The sequence below is a fragment of the Notolepis coatsorum genome (assembly GCF_963971535.1).
Source record: "Notolepis coatsorum genome assembly, chromosome: 8".
Lineage (NCBI taxonomy): Eukaryota > Metazoa > Chordata > Actinopteri > Aulopiformes > Paralepididae > Notolepis > Notolepis coatsorum.
The window spans coordinates 37,300,208-37,317,545 of NC_140172.1; the positions used below are offsets into that span (position 1 = coordinate 37,300,208).

General features: G+C 42.8%; 1 protein-coding gene across 1 annotated transcript in view; it reads left to right on the forward strand.

The window, feature by feature from the left end:
• Nucleotides 1–17,338, forward strand: part of rbm27 (RNA binding motif protein 27) — an 83,118-nt gene that overhangs the window by 40,985 nt on the left and 24,795 nt on the right. Inside the window, exons 11-12 of the mRNA XM_084320770.1 lie at nt 1,837–2,064; nt 16,864–16,995. Coding sequence (XP_084176896.1) covers nt 1,837–2,064; nt 16,864–16,995 — 360 coding nt within the window. The remainder of the gene's footprint in view (nt 1–1,836; nt 2,065–16,863; nt 16,996–17,338) is intronic.

The following is a 17,338-nucleotide window of genomic DNA, read 5'->3' on the forward strand; positions in this document are numbered from 1 at the left end:
CCAGGCCCTATGAATTTCATGACTTTTCTTGTGATTGCCTTAGCCTTCTGACTATCACGGTTATACGCACAGGTGCTCTCTAAAGTGGTTTGCGTTAGAGGCCGCTTTGGTTTTTAATCTGCCTTTTTTCTTTTTACTCCGCGCCTCCGCGGTAAGCTTAACCAACTCTCCATGCTCCTCTGGGTGATGGGACTTCAAGTGTCTTATTAAATTTGTTGTGTTGAAACTTTTTACATTGCTTCCCCCACAAGGTATCTTATCCTGGCATACATTGCAGATGGCATTTGTTGCATCAGTCTCTGACACTTTGTAATAGTTCCACACCGCCGACATGTTTTAGGATAGTTAACATGCGACAATGACACCAACTCCGCTGACAATTGCTCATGTTTTTCGCGTCATCGATCGGTTTTCATAATCGGCGACTAGAAAGCATTATCGGAATTCCCCAATCTCATATTTATACTGAATATCGGCCGATACCGATCGCTGGCCGATCGATCGGAGCATCCCTACCTCAGTATGATGGTTACATTTTGCAATTAATCCGTGGTTCACATGCGCGCAGAACCGTTGAGGGGTGACTCGTGTGGATCAACCCTTACACCCCTAGTTCATATCGGGACAATGAGAAACTGAAATATGATAGCTGGGATCTGGGATACAGAAGCATGTAAACACCTTCTCCCGTTTACTGTTGGGTTTTGTGGTCTGGGCAATCTGTGTCCAAAACGCAAGTCAAACTACACATACAAAGCAGAGTATTGTCAGACAGAATCGGCAATCGGCACACAAGTCACTTTTAACCATTATTTATTTCCCCACAGAGTAGACTTGATATCCATTCAGCTAACTTAAAATAATAAATAAAAACAACATCTAGATCAGTGGTCACCAACCTTTTTAAGCCCAAGATCACTTTTTTTTTTGGTGAAGGCAAGATCTACCTATTGAAGCGTTGAGAGAAAATGACAGCCAAGATTGTACTTTAAACTAAATTACTTTTATTTGCCTGTATTCTAATTACATGCAATGCTTTGGTCCAACATTAAAACGTCAAAGTAGAACTATTATGTACTTTCTCAGTCAGTGCTAAGTGCAGTCATCTTATGCAGCATCACTTTTCACATCAAAACAAAAGTAGAACTGTAATGTGGACTTTCTCATATTATTAACATTGACAAACATATTTACAATTAGCATTTTATAAAGTAGAACTGTAATGTGTACTTTCTCAGTCAGTGCTAAGTGCAGCATCACTTTTCACATCAAAACAAAAGTAGAACTGTAATGTGGACTTTCTCAGTCAGTGCTAAGTGCAGTCAGTGCTAAGTGCAGTCAGTGCTAAGTGCAGCATCATTTTCACATCAAAACCAAAGTAGAACTGTATGTGTACTTTCTCAGTCAGTGCTAAGTGCAGCATCACTTTTCACATCAAAACAAAAGTAGAACTGTAATGTGGACTCTCAGGGTAAGATATTTTTTTTTTTTTTTTTTTTTTCTCCATGGAAAGATCTACAGGGACAGTCTCAAAGATCGACCAGTCGATCAAGATCGACGGGTTGGTGACCACTGATCTAGATCATCGGAGAGTGAGAGACTATAATTTTTGTATTTCATTTCTTTAAGTTGAATTGCTCACAAAGACACAGATCAATGGGTTCATGTGACACTGGAGGAAGGAACCGGAGGATAACGACTGTTCCAGGAGCATCACCTGTCTCAAGGTGTATCAAAGATGTATCAAAGATGTATCAAAGATGTATCGGGATCACTTTGATCACCTGCTTGCAGTTGATTGGACATGGCATCATGAAATGTCTTCTCTCCGTCCAGGTGGTGTTTGGCGGAGACCCGGAGTCGGCGCTGATCCAGTACACAGAGAACGAGGAGGCCAGAAAGGCCATCTCCAGTACAGAGGCGGTTCTCAATAACCGCTTCATCCGGGTTTACTGGCACCGCGAGGCTGGTCCCGTCACGCCAGGCGCCCAGGAGCAGAGCTTGGGACCCCAGGGAGCCTGCCAGGGCGGCAGCCAGGGGCCACAGCACAGCAGTCTGCATAAGGTTAGTGTGGAGCGGAAGTCCAGCTGGAAACACAAATGTTTGTTACACCCTGCGCCGCACATCGCTCATAGGCTTCTAGAATATTTTTGTGTGTGTTCGGTTCTCCCAAAATCAGTACAAGTGTGATATTTGTGCTGGTATTTGTTCACACCTACCCTGTTTGGTCCACTTTAAGTCAGATCAATAGTCCGTTTAGTTTGTACAGGTGTGAACACAAACCGAACTATTTTGAGGACCAACAACCGAACCATGGTCCTCTTGAAAAGTTGGGACTTGGTTTGTTTCAAAGTGGACCATGGTGCGTTTGCTGTTGGTGTGAACGCGATCGAACTTTATATAGTACCTAATCTAGAGCAAATGAGTGACAGACGCCTAGTGGCGGCCCACGCGCGACCCAACTTGACAGCGCCAAGTGACAGCTTGCGCGCGACCCAACTCAAATGAATGACAGGCGCGCGGACAGTCTCTCTCTTCCCCTCTCTCTCTCTCTCTCCTCTGGACTGGTGCCACGCGCGGACAGTCTCTCTCTCTCGCTACTCTCTCTCGCTACTCTAGTCGACTTGCGCCGCGCTCGTAATGACAGTATCTCTCTCATTACGCTGTCGGCAACTGTTTATGCTTGTGAGTGCTATAGTCCAATAGATGAACGACTTGGCAACCGTATGTCCTTTGTTTACAAATTAGATCCGCACCACAAAAAGGGTAGTGTGAACGCAGACAAATCAAACTAATGTATCATTTTCACATTTGGTCCACCAGAAAGTCCGGACTATCCGCGGACTTTCAGGTGTGAACACGCCCTTAACGACCCAGCCAGGTCACAGGCAGTTCACCAGCCCTTATAAGGGCATAGTCAATTCAATTTAAATGGGCTTTATTGACATGGGAAACATACGTTTACATTGCCAAAGCCAAACAAAACAATCAGTACATTACAGAAGGAATTTCTTGTATGATTGACAGTCTTTATGGTGGTTGTATTCCGTTGGATGTCCTTTTCTTGTCACAGCAGCTCACAAATCTTGCTGTGTTTGCACATTGTTGTGTTTCTCCCAGTAGGTATGGGAGTTTAGAGTTATTATTTTCCATGTTTTCAAAGTCTCTTTGGGTGTTTGCAATTTGTGGGAAGTAGGGATGCACCGAATGGGAAATTCTTGGCCGAAACCGATACCGAAAATAGAAAACAGTTGGCCGAAAACCGAAAGCCGAAAGGCCGAAAATGATTCATAGAATAGATTCTTTTTTTTACCAATGTTGTGGAACATTATGATTATGGAAAAATATATGATTATGGCAAAACTTTACTTAAATAATAAATAATCACTATTATGGGTCCATAAAACATTTATTCAGCACTTCTGAATGCATACAGTACATTCATTCCATCTTTTCTCTGGCTGCGCAGCGGACATCTGTGCTCTACTGAGCGCACCTTTCTAGTCCCCAGCTGAATGTGCTTGCTTGACTCTGCACAGTAGACAGACAGACGGCGTCAATGTGAGAAACACAACCCCCCCCTCTCGCTCTGAATAATATGCATATTAGATCACTCAGTGATTAACCGCGGCATATAGTAAATAAGGATATAAAGCATGTTAAAGACGCATTTATTGGACGCGTTGCGCGCAGAGTTTACATAGAAACAGCGCGACTCCTGACAGCGCGACATCATCACAACAACACGCGAATAATATGCATATTAGATCACTCAGTGATTAACCGCGGCATATAGTAAATAAGGATATAAAAGCATGTTAAAGACGCATTTATTTGGACGCGTTGCGCGCAGAGTTTACATAGAAACAGCGCGACTCCCGACAGCGCGACATCATCACAACAACACGCGAGGTTGTTAGGTTGTTTCTGTTTCGGTGATATATTTTCGGTGAAAAAACTCTTTCGGCCGAAAGCCGAAAGCCGAAAGGCCATTTTTTGCCATTTTCGGCCGAAAACCTTCAGTGCCGAAATTTCGGTGCATCCCTAGTGGGAAGTATATGTCTCTGATGTCTTATAGTGAGCAGGTTGTTAACACTTTGATCGCCATGGTTCAAATTCATAATTTACCATCCCTAGCCAGCTCTATTTGTCTATGGAGAAGTTCCCCTTCTTTGCAGGGCTATAACTTTTTAAATTCTATTGCTAAATTGCCATTATTATGGCCCATTCAATGTCCTATATCCATTGTTCAGGGTGTAGCAACGATATACTTTTTCATTCACATATTCATACTAAAATATGGTCTAAAGTATAAGTATGTTTTTATCGTTTTCTGCAGCTTTCTCCAGAACTTGATTTATAGCTCCAAATGCATTATATTGATGATCAAATACAGTTTGGTAGCGATCGTTGCCAGATGAAAAATTTCAACTGGACGTGGTTCTAGAAGTTACTACGTATCATCTGATATTGACCGGATGGGCGAGGGGGCGTTTATAATTCCGTGGGCAACGTTATACCATTCGTCTAGTGTGGGTCATATGGTCATCGGAGCAGTTTATATGGAATACGTTAGAAAATAACGCTGGATCTTACCGTATGTTCCTCGCGCCGTTGGGGGATGAGCGTGGAGTAGACAGTTTTCGATTATGGGATGTTGATCCTGATGAACCATTTCCAGGTTGTATAATACTATATACGTCCAAATAACGTTGTTTATTGAGTTAGGGCGAGCGATTGATTATCCAGTGTGTTGAGATGGGGTCCGGCTACCGATCGCGAGTACCCGGACGGATTATGGATGAGCACTTCCTGTTTGGCGCGCCCCTCCCTCTTGGCCGATCTGCCGATCGGCCACCGGATGGCGCTCTTGAACCGTTAGACAGTTGAGTGGAGCTCACCAGTACATCTCATGTCTCCGGAGGAGAAATATGATTTCGATCACAGATTTTTGAATTATTGATATCAAAGACGAGTTACGGCGTCTTTGGCAGAATTAGCATGGCTAGGAATGACGTCTAAACACGTCATCGGCGATTAAAGTGTTAAGATGTGTAGCTCGGTTTCCACCTCTTGTGTGCAGTGGGTGCATAGTCTGTCTTCTCTTGGGAGCCAGGTCTGCCTAATGCCTATGGCGGCCTTTCTCGATGGCTAGGCTGTGCTCGCTGAGTCTGTACCTAGTCAAGGATCTTATTAGTTTTGGGTCAGTCACAGTGCTCAGGTATTCTGCCACTGTGTACTCTCTGTTTAGGGCCAAATAGCATTTCAATTTGCTCTGGTTTTGGGTTGATTCTTTCCAATGTGTCGGATAGTTTTCTTTTTGTTTTCTTATCATTTGGTTTAGTCCAGTGTGGTTTCTGTCTGGTGGCTCTGCTTGTGTTTGTAAGCAGAGTCCCAGAACCATCTGGCTGAGTGGACATCTCTCAAGGGTCTCTCTGTAGGTGAAGGCTTTGTTATAGTGTGTCTGGGTCACTTTATTTTAGGTGATTATAGAATTTAAATGCTCTTTTTTGGATTTTGATAATTAGTGGGTATCTTCCTAGTTCTGCTCTGTGTGTTCTAGGGAAATTGTGTCTAGGAGGAATTTGTGTTTGTGTTGTTGCAGGCTGGGCCTTTTTTGGAATATCATAACTAGTTTTGGTTAGATTTGGTTAGACTCACAGTCACTGCTCCACTCAGATACACACGCTTTATCTTAAAGGGACAGGTACATAGATGAGCCTCATAGACTTCCACTGGGAGAAACACACACACACACACGCAGGAGGTGTCAATTAACTCAGTACGGACATCTACTTTCATTGGTCTAGGTTAACTACACCCCCATTCTTAAGCCACACCCCTATGCACAATCTACACCCCTTTCATATCAAACTATTTGTTGTAGAGAATCACCATTGGACTCAGTGGGGAGATCCTATCTCATTGGCCTATATTTGCCCCGTCCCCGCCCCCGTTCATATCTCGCAAATCATTTGTCTTGCAGACGCCATTTGTGACACAGTTGCCGGTGCATAGGCAGCAAACACACTCACAATTTATTCTGGAATTGTCTAGTTTTAAGGCATTTCCCTCATTGCCCATTGAAATCAATAATGAGGGTAAACAAATGCAAGAGGGCGCTACTACACAAAGCCTGAGTCTCACCTAGACTCCTGTAATCAGCTGAGGTAGGGCTCTGTCTGAGGCTCATCTAGACTCCTGTTATCAGCTGAGGTAGGGCTCTGTCTGAGGCTCATCTAGACTCCTGTTATCAGCTGAGGTAGGGCTCTGTCTGAGGATCACCTAGACTCCTGTAATCAGCTGAGGTAGGGCTCTGTCTGAGGCTCATCTAGACTCCTGTAATCAGCTGAGGTAGGGCTCTGTCTGAGGCTCATCTAGACTCCTGTTATCAGCTGAGGTAGGGCTCTGTCTGAGGCTCATCTAGACTCCCGTTATCAGCTGAGGTAGGGCTCTACATTTAGTTTTTCAGGGGGCTGTCGTAGGATGAGTTTGTCGTAGGATGAGCTTGTCGTATGAGCTTGTCACAGACGGATCATATTGACTGTTTCATAACAAACATGAATATATGGTTGTTATAGGATGGTAAATTTTTATGAGCTGAAATAAAATACCCTAGAATTAGAAGCTTATTTCTATCAGAATGGACCCCTAACACTTTTAATCCCAACACCAACTTTGATGCAGAACCATTTGCCATTTAATGTACTAGTGCAGTGCGTGCCTGTTCGGGGCGTGGCCATGGAGTGCATGGCCATTCAGAACGGGGCTTATTGATTGGCTCCCGGTATTTATGCTTGCAGTGTTGTTGGAACACGTGCCCATCCGGAGTGGCCCGGTTGCTTGGCCCCTGGAAGTGTTGCTTGCAGCGTCCTTGAGAAGTGTGGTATGGCTGCTTGCAACGTCCTAGAGAAGTGTGGTATAGCTGCTTGCAACGTCCTAGAGAAGTGTGGTATAGCTGCTTGCAGCATCCTTGAAGTGTGGTATAGCTGCTTGTAGCGTCCTTGAGAAGTATGGTATAGCTGCTTGTAGCATATTTTTTTTTGTATTTTATTTTTTTATTATTTTTTAAACAAACACATAAACAAACATGACAACACACGATAAGATATACAAGCATTAGTTGTCAGAGCACATCCAATGAAATCACATTTTAGTTAATTGTCTTATATAAGATATACCCCTAATACCTGTTATCTAAAAACCTACACACATATGCTTCAGCTCGAACCCCCCCCTCCCGGACCCCACCTTGGGTAGTACCTCCATTATCCCTCGCACCTAACCAGACACTACCATTATAAGCTAGCTTTTATTCTCTCCACCACTTCTAACCACATTGACATTTTGGATTCATTGAGACCCAGAATTCTTGCTGTAGATATTTCTTGATAAATCACATCGAGATATGTAAGAAACCAAACTTTCCGGCACATTTTTTCCGGTTGAAACCAGCGTGATGCGATCAGCTTTTTAGCTACTGTGATACCCGATAAAACCAATCTCTTTAGCTGTGGATTTACTGCAAACTCAAAAACATCATTCAATAGTAATACCGAGGGGTGTACAGGTATATTCCAAGATACGAGTTTTGATAATTGTTGGGTCACATCTTTCCAGAATGTCTTAACTGGTGGCCAGTGGTGGGCAGTCCCAATACATGTGCATAAATGTCCCTTCGTCCCCATTTGTACATTGGGAGCATTTGGAGTCTTGTTTAAGACCCATTCTGCTCAGTCTTATAGGAGTCAAGTATGTCCTGTGAATATAGTTAAGATTGATTTGTTGATGGTCTGGGTTCCTTGATGTAAGTCGGACATTTGCCCAGGCTCCTTGCCAATCAAAGTCATTTTCCAGGTCTGGTATATCCCTCCTCCAGGCAGAGTCTAGTTGAAGGGTTTCATTCAACATCGATTATCTATCGTTCAGGATGTAGGAACGTTATACTTTTTCATTCATAGATTCTTCCAAAAATACTGTCTAGAATATAAGTATGTTTTTATCGTTTTCTGCAGTAATTCCTAGAACGTGAGTTATAGGCATAAACACATATATAGATTATAAAAAATCTAAGCAAATATTAATAAAGGGCAGATGATTTACAGGTTTTTTTGTAGATGCAGTACAGAATTTTGCCATCCGGACACATGCAATTTGAAATATGAATATAGAATATATCAGGCCTATGTTACAGGTACCAGGATATGGCACCTGATAGCAGATATATGTTTAACCTATGAAACAGGTTGTAGTTAATCATTTGACAAAGGAAGGTGCAGACACGATGTTATTGACTCTGGTTCCTCCCGGTTGTGTATTTCAACAACATTTATTCATTCAACAGAATAATCAATCAATCATCATCATCATTGTATCATCATTGTATCATCATTGTATCATCATTGTATCATCATTGTATAATCATCCAGTTCAATTAGTTACATTACTTTAATACATTCAATTATAATCCCATACTTGTTATTAATTCAAAAGCATATTCATCATTGCAACACACATTCTACCCTTTTAGGATACCCTGGTTCACTTCAATAGCATTTTCCTTTTAAATGTAGTTATCCAGTATTATATACTGTACATTGTGATTACTTATGTCTTTATACATATTTGGCGTCTTAAATATAAGCATGTGAGAAGAGAAACATTATCCTGTTAACCTCTGTCTAGACATGTCTAGGCATGTTGGAAGGGACCATCGTATGTCTTTTAACCAACACTGTCATTCTCATTGTCTGTCAAACAATTCCTTAAATCACCAATAAGTGTTACCTTTATCATCAGTCACTTATCATCAGTCATATCCACTATTCTCTAGTATACCGAAATACCTCCACACCTCAGTGTTATCCATAGTTGTGTTCCGGTCTCAAGTTCTATTGAAACTCAAATGTGCACTGAAAGTACATTTATATATATATATGTATCGGGCCGTTCTCAACCCTACTAGGAATTTGCTAAACCGTGACCATGGTATAACTCAAGGGAATAGATTTATATTTACATTTAACGGAGGGCGCAATAGAGAGAGAGAGAGAGAGAGAGAGAGAGAGAGCATGTGGTACAGCTCCGGTGTTTAGCTACCTTCTAGGTAGGGTAAGCTAAAGTAATTTCCCTCTAACCATCTTGTACACAATATACACATTTACTACACAGCAATTCAACCCAACGCAGTATGTATTTCAAAACATAAACCTTTATAATCCCCTTGGAGATACTTAACTTCGACACGTTAGTGCTTAAATGGACAATTGTGTTCCAACACTATTTAAATGTACCAACGAAACGTGGCGCCATCAATAGACGGTCTGCTTCTCAACCACGTTACTTGTCGTCTTAAACTTGACTCAAACATCGACAATAGTTACTTAATTTGAACCCTCGACATTGCATGTATCCTTGTTAACCTTTGTGTGTTTTGTAGTATATTACCCACCTATGAAACAGGTTGTAGTTAATCATTTGACAAAGGAAGGTGCAGACACGATGTTATTGACTCTGGTTCCTCCCGGTTGTGAGGCTGAGATCGCCTCGTGCGTTCCTAAGCACACAGTACGGTTCCCTGGAAGGCGAAGCCACTAAACACCAGTCCTATACCGCCACCTATTGACCAGATTATGTTAATGTCTCCCATTACATATAAATGACTGTTCTAACTTGTTTCTGATGGAGGTAATCCTGTACCAATATGTTCACACTGTTTTGACACATAATCTAAAGATATTAACATGATACCACTTCTAGTGGGCATCACACCTATATACCGTACTTTTCGCACTATAAGCCGCACCTGAATATAAGCCGCAGCAGCTAAATTGAATGATGTGTACATATATAAGCCGCACTGGACTATAAGCCGCAGGTGTTTTAATGTTTAATTACCATATGTAATTAGCATTGGGACACAATACTGTCGGACAAATAACAATAATTAACTCATTTACAAGTTGTATTAAGTTTAGCAAATAAGGGAACAGATAAATAACATTTCAATGCAGTCAAAAAAGCAATATTTAGATTTTTACATTTTCGGGTTTGGTCACGTCGAGTCACATATAAGCCGCACCGTTATATAAGCCGCAGGGTCGAAAAATGGGGAAAAAAGGTGCGGCTTATAGTCCGAAAAGTACGGTAGATTATCAACTGCCGTTTGTTGCCGATACACGCTATATAAAAAATTTCAACTGTACATGATCCTAAACGTTATGACTCATCATGCGCGGATGAACGGGGGGGGGGTCGTTTATAATTCCGTGATCGTCAGTAAATGCTTTATGTAGTATGGGTTGATTTATTGATCAGATGGTTTGTAAATAAAGAAATGTACAATCGCTTTGAAAATAACGTTACTGTCCTCTTACCGTTCGCCGCTGAGACTGGAGGAAAAAGATCCCACTTATTTGACATCGATCGACTAGATCCATTTCCGGTTTGTATGGCGCAATAAACGCCCAAATCATATAGATTATTGAGTTATGGCAGCGATCCATATCCGTCCTTCCTCCACTTCTGCCTCTCCGGCGCCCTATCTTGGTGTGAAATGGCCCAAAACAGTCTACTCTGGTGGAATAGAATGGGGGCTTGTAGAGACTCAGGCGACAGGGCGGAAGGGCGGCCATTTTGGGCATGTCGGGCTTTGCTCGCCGCAGATGACGTTCTCGGCGGGTGTGCTGATGCTTGCGGATTGCTTCTCTTCCACGTAGAACCCAGAATCGGGATTGAAGATCAGCGAATACCCTCTCAGGCCCGGGGTGGAGAAGAGTTTGATCATAATCTTGGATGATCAGCTTTGTCAGGGGGTGATGTGGATCCAAGACGATTGGGTGAATGTCATCCATCTCCAAGTTCTCGGCCCTGTGCAGCCTACCGCCTACTCTGAGGAGACATGTAGCCTTGTCATACTCCGGAGATAGAGAGCCCAAACGACTGTCTGGGGGAAGAGGTCGGTCAGACTTGAGGGCCTTGATCTCCTCTGGGAATGAGTCAGCTGGGCTCGTTTAAGGAGGACCTTCTCAGCGTTGAGGAAGTCGGCTGCTTCATAAGGCTGATCAGTGGTCTGGGCATCAGCCGCACCGTGAAGGATTTGATTTGATTTTATTAGGGATCCCCATTAGCTGGTGCGATAGCAACCAGCTAGTCTTCCTGGGGGCCACACACAAAAAAACACAAAAACAATCACCATTGCAAAAAAACAAAATTATTAAAAGTCAGTACACACAATGCATAATGAACCTACTGTAACAATTAATATAGCTAAAATTACATTAGTGTAAAACAAAAACAAAAAACCACTTTACAGTGTTAAAAACAATTTAAAAACAATTTAAGATTCTTTTTAAAAGTGAATCTACTGTAAATGCAGCAGAGGTTCCGAGGCAGGCCATTCCACAGAGTTAATGCTCTAAAAATAAAAGATCTCCCCAGAGCGCTGCTTCTAGGACCTGGCAATTCAAGCTGCCCACTACTGGAACCTCTAGTGTAATGCTCGTGCACAGTATTACTAAAAACAATCTGATTATGTATAAAAACAGGAGTCTTACTGCTCATGACCAACTTGAACAGCACAAGTATATTAAAAGACAATCTATTTTCAACGTTAAGCCAAGAGAGGCGAGCATGCATACAGCTCACATTAGACCTTAGTGAGCAGCCCAGTACCAACCGTTGAGTACTAGGCTGGGTGCTAGGTTGAGTACTAGGTTGAGTACTAGGCTGAGTACTAGGCTGAGTACTAGGTTGAGTACTAGGTTGAGTACTGGGTTGAGTACTGGGTTGAGTACTGGGTTGAGTACTGGTTGAGTACTGGGTTGAGTACTGGGTTGAGTACTGGGTTGAGTACTGGGTTGAGTACTGGGTTGAGTATTGGGTTGGGTACTAGGTTGGGTACTGAGTTGAGTACTAGGTTGGGTACTGAGTTGAGTACTAGGTTGGGTACTGAGTTGAGTACTGGGTTGAGTACTGGGTTGAGTACTGAGTTGAGTACTGAGTTGAGTACTGGGTTGAGTACTAGGTTGGGTACTAGGTTGAGTACTAGGCTGAGTACTAGGTTGAGTACTAGGCTGGGTGCTAGGTTGAGTACTAGGCTGAGTACTAGGTTGAGTACTAGGCTGAGTACTAGGTTGAGTACTAGGCTGAGTACTAGGTTGAGTACTAGGTTGAGTACTAGGTTGAGTACTGGGTTGAGTACTGGGTTGAGTACTGGGTTGAGTACTGGGTTGAGTACTGGGTTGAGTACTGGGTTGAGTACTGGGTTGAGTATTGGGTTGGGTACTAGGTTGGGTACTGAGTTGAGTACTAGGTTGGGTACTGAGTTGAGTACTGGGTTGGGTACTGAGTTGAGTACTGGGTTGGGTACTGAGTTGAGTACTGAGTTGAGTACTGGGTTGAGTACTAGGTTGGGTACTAAGTTGAGTACTAGGTTGGGTACTGAGTTGAGTACTGGGTTGAGTACTGGGTTGAGTACTGAGTTGAGTACTGGGTTGAGTACTAGATTGGGTACTGAGTTGAGTACTAGGTTGGGTACTGAGTTGAGTACTAGGTTGGGTACTGAGTTGAGTACTGGGTTGAGTACTAGGGATGGTCGCACCATAGGTAGGACTCTGGGTACTGTGTGTAGCTACAGAAGCTTCGTGTGAGATTGTAGGTTGCTCAATTGAACCAGGCATGTTGGGAGCTGGGTACCATGACACAGGGGGAGCAGCAGAGCGAGGCGTCGCCTGTGCTGGATGGTGTGTATCACTGGAGTGATGACGGCTGGATTAGCCGGCGGGGGATGCACGTTCTGTGGTACGGTAGGAAGGGCTAGAGGCACAGGTGCCACTACGTGTTGCTGTTGTCCAGGTGGTGAATAGGTCGGCTCAGATGCTGCTGCACGCACAAGAGCCCTCATCTCTGACTCTTGAAGAAGTGAGGTGACCAGTTTGGCTACTTGAAGTTCCTTCTCCTTCTTCTTAAGCCGCCTCTGCCTGTCCAGGCGTTTAGCGATAGCTTCCTGTGCACCTTGTGCTTCCTGCTGTAGGCGTTGTAAGCGTTGGCACTCCAGGTCGGCGTTGCGGTCTTCTTGTACCTGGCGCTGTAGCTCCTCAAGCTCCAGGTGGCGGATGTGCTCCTGAAGGATAGCTTCCTGGACTGGTGAGAGAGCATGTGGTCGGTGTACACTCCCAGATGAACGATGGGAGCCAACACCTGACCTTATGGTGGGTCTAGGAATTGACAGATGTGAGAACCTACTACCTTCAGACGGGTCCCTTGCCTCACTCGCCGGGTATGAACGATGGGAGCCGACACCTGACCTTATGGTGGGTCTAGGAATTGACTGATCTGAGTACTGACTGATCCGAGTACTGACTGATCCGAGTACTGACTGATCCGAGTACTGACTGATCCGAGTACTGACTGATCCGAGTACTGACTGATCCGAGTACTGAGTTGAGGTTCATATCCCACTTCGAAGTCACGTAGGTGGCTTGGTAGGTGGCGCTCTCTCTGCGGGTGAGCGGTGGTCTCTGTGGTGTCCTGGTCTGCCATAGCGTCTTGAAGGAGCTCTATCCGGCTCGAAGGACCATGAAACGGAGGGCTAGGGCCTCCACAGGGTGCGTTTGATAGAGCTGGCGGACACTATGGGGTTGTGACTCCGATTAAAGAATCACACAGAGGCGTGCTGCAGTTAATGGTTGTATTTGGGAATTTGCATGTGTGTGGTTGTCTACAAAGGAATACAATACAGTATACATTAGTAAACACAAAGGAATACAATACAGTATACATTAGTAAACACAGTAGTGACGTACATAAACATAATGTCATAAACATGTGGTCTATAGCTACAATAATATTCATTAGTAATATAGTGCAGTGCAACTAGTAACTAAGACATTCACTTAACCAGAGTTATTATATATAACCTACATAGCCTATGCAGGGAATTACTCATGCAATGCATGTAAACAATATAGGTAGGCGGACTGTAAACCAGGTGTAAAGATGCATTCAATTTACATGCATTCAAATACAATTTACTGTCCTCTTACCGTTCGCCGATGAGACTGGAGGAAAAAGATCCCACTTATTTGACATTGATCGACTAGATCCTTTTCCGGTTTGTATGGCGCAATAAACGCCCAAATCATATAGATTATTGAGTTATGGCAGCGATCCATATACACGGATGTGTGTCTAGAGTCCCGCAACAATATGTGACTGCCGGACGGATTTCCCAGATGCACAGAGATCACCAGATCCATTTCCGGTTGTAACTCGCCCGATCATCCACCAGGCGGCGGTATTGAAGCGTTGCACTGTTGTGCAGAGTCCCACTGTCTCCGCAGAGGCTGGGTGGTGGAATTATGAATACCATGGCGAAAAAATTTAATATGATCTCAATAACGTCGTACGCCGTGGCTTGGCAGAATTCGCATGACCAGCAAACCCGTCGTACAACGTGATTGGCGGTCAATGTGTGTCTGAAGGAGTCGACTGAAGGCTTCTTGTCCTCTGCAAAAGCATGCAATTGGTCCACTGATGGATACATCTTGATATTTGTCTAGTCTAGTGTGTTCATTAGATGGGTGAAATCCTCTTTCAGTGCCTCTGTGCCTGTTTTCGTAGGCAGTTAGCCTCTGGTATGCGTGCCATTAGCGTTAGCCACGCTTCTAGGCCTCTTTTCTTTTGGAAAGAACGATAAAAAAAGGTATAATTTTTTTAATTTTTTTTTTTTACTATTCGACTAAGAGGTTGGTTAGTCCAGTGGTTCCCAAAGTCGGGGTCGCGACCCAAAGGTGGGCCGCGAGCAGCCACGGATGGGCCGCGAGATGATTTAAAAAAAATAAAATAAAAATAAAAAAAATAAAAATAAAAACATTTTTTTTATTTTTTATTTTTTTATTTTTTATTTTTTTATTTAATTTTTTTTTGTCAGGCCACTGAACTTAGAAGCAGGCCAGGACAGTGTTTCTAGTTGTATTCAAAAATTCTATTCTATTGTATTCTAAAATGTGACTATATGGTAAAAGTTATTTGTTTATTTATAACTTAATAAATAAACAAAAACGAAAAATCTACTTATTTCAACGAACATTTCAAACTAAATAACAGATTATGCACATAAAACGCTGAAAACAACCGAAGCAACAATAGTATTTTAATGAGGCTATTATTATTATCATTATTATTTTGCAACAAGTTAGCCCTCTCATAAATAGCACATATAAATGAATAACTAACTTGAACTAACTTAATAGGATTGAAGTGATATTTGGCTTAAAAAATCGGTCACATGGCAAAAAAAAAAAAAAAAAAAGCCAGACGATGTGCATTGGGCCGCGGCTCTCTGATGCCTTATTTTCTGGGCCCCGGCCTGAAAAGTTTGGGAACCCCTGGGTTAGTCGACTACGGCTCCTTTCGACCGATCGACTAATAGGGGTCAGCCCTAGTGTCTAATACGCCCGTCGCTTATCAATGACTTGTTTGCAGTCAACATTGTCGAAACGGATTGTTTTTTAATTTCCGTTTTATACCATTTTGAAAAACGCTAGTTTTTTTAAACTTTCAGAAAAATCATCTGTCATTGATACATACATGGTAACATACAGGGTAACATTAGACATGGTAACATTATACATGGTAACATACAGGGTAACATTATACACGGTACATTATACATGGTAACATTTTTGTTGGGGCTAATGGACTGTAAAGCTGACAGGACCGTTCTTATTGGTTGGAGATGATTTTTGTTGTACCATATGTTGCTATGGGGTGCCCCATTTATTTTGATCCTCCTTTTGGTTAATACAACACTTTGAATTTAACACTGTTCCAGTACTCTCATTCTTTATAGCTGAACAGGTTTGTTTATTATTTCAAGCTTGTTACAGAAATGGTATGTATATGTATTTTTCGGCCTATTTATGAATCGTTTTCAAATAAACGCTATATTATCGATAGTATGTGTACTTATGCACGCTATAGAAGCGGGCTGAAAAATCGATTATCTTATTTCCTGATCAGCACACACACAGCCACACACACACATATGGGACACATTGATATATAGGTGAAAACAGATTATCCCAAGACTGGTAAAATAGATTCCTTACCTCAGATCAGATGTTCTCCAAAAAGATTAATCCAATTCCTGATCACCATTCCAAATATCGATCGCGTTTATTGATCCAACGCTGGGTGGTCGAAAGACATATTCCACGCTGTTCTGATGGTGGGCAATGAATGGGATCGGCTCGGATTACATGCCTGACAAGTAAAATGTGGAATCCGGACTCTTTTTCCCATCCATTTCATTCAGTCCAATCCAATGGGGTGCAATACCATCCGGAGAGATGATAGGAGGCGGTATTTTCCCTGTTCGAGCTCAGACAGATCCCCACTGGTAACGCGAGGCTAGATTGATATTATGGAAATCGATAATTAAAAAAATAACGATTAAAAACAAGATTTCTCGTCGGTTGGCACTCAACGCATGGCATGAACTAACGAGATTTATCGTGGCTGGCACTCAAAGTGTTAATATAGAATATTCGTTGACAGCCCTACAAGTACAATTAGTTACTGCACTGCACACTACATCACCCCTGAGTGGAACATGGAAAGCCAAACTTTCCCCCACTGTACCGAAAACCCGTACCGAACCTTGACTTCAAAACCGAGGTACGTACCGTGGTTTTTGTGTACCGTTACACCCCTATTCTCTATATATGTGAGCCGCAGACATGCAGAGATGCCTTCCTTTATAGTTGGATTTGAAGTAAAACAGCTGGTTGTAGCAATTCACTCATTTTTAAAAGCATCCCTGTGTTTTTCTTTCTCCTTTATCTTTGTTGTTATCCACAGGTGATTAAGCAGCACAACGCAGCAGCCTACGTATTAAACAAGACTCCACCTAAGCACCGGTTACTAGGAGCAACTGGGGTCATGGCTGCAAGCAAACCCGACAGCCTGCACCCAAGCACAGACCTTGCAACAGTATGTCTTTCTTTGTGTGCCTGTATGCGTGTTGGGGTTGGGTGGCATCAAGTTCTTCATACTTTGGTATCCTTTCCATATGATTTTTGGTACAAGATATAGTCACAGGCCCCAGGTAACCCTGATGGCCTGTGATCGAATATAAACCTTGTCTCGGTGTGGTATGGTTAGGCATTATCGATATACCTGTGTATGTGTGTGTGAGTGAATCCATGCACGTGTGAGTGTGCTAATCCAAGAGATCAATCCATAATCACTGTAAAACCCAACAGATGTCGCAAATGTATTTTTCTGCCTTGGAATTGCTTTTATTCCTTGTGCTGTGAGTTTGTGTTTTGACTGT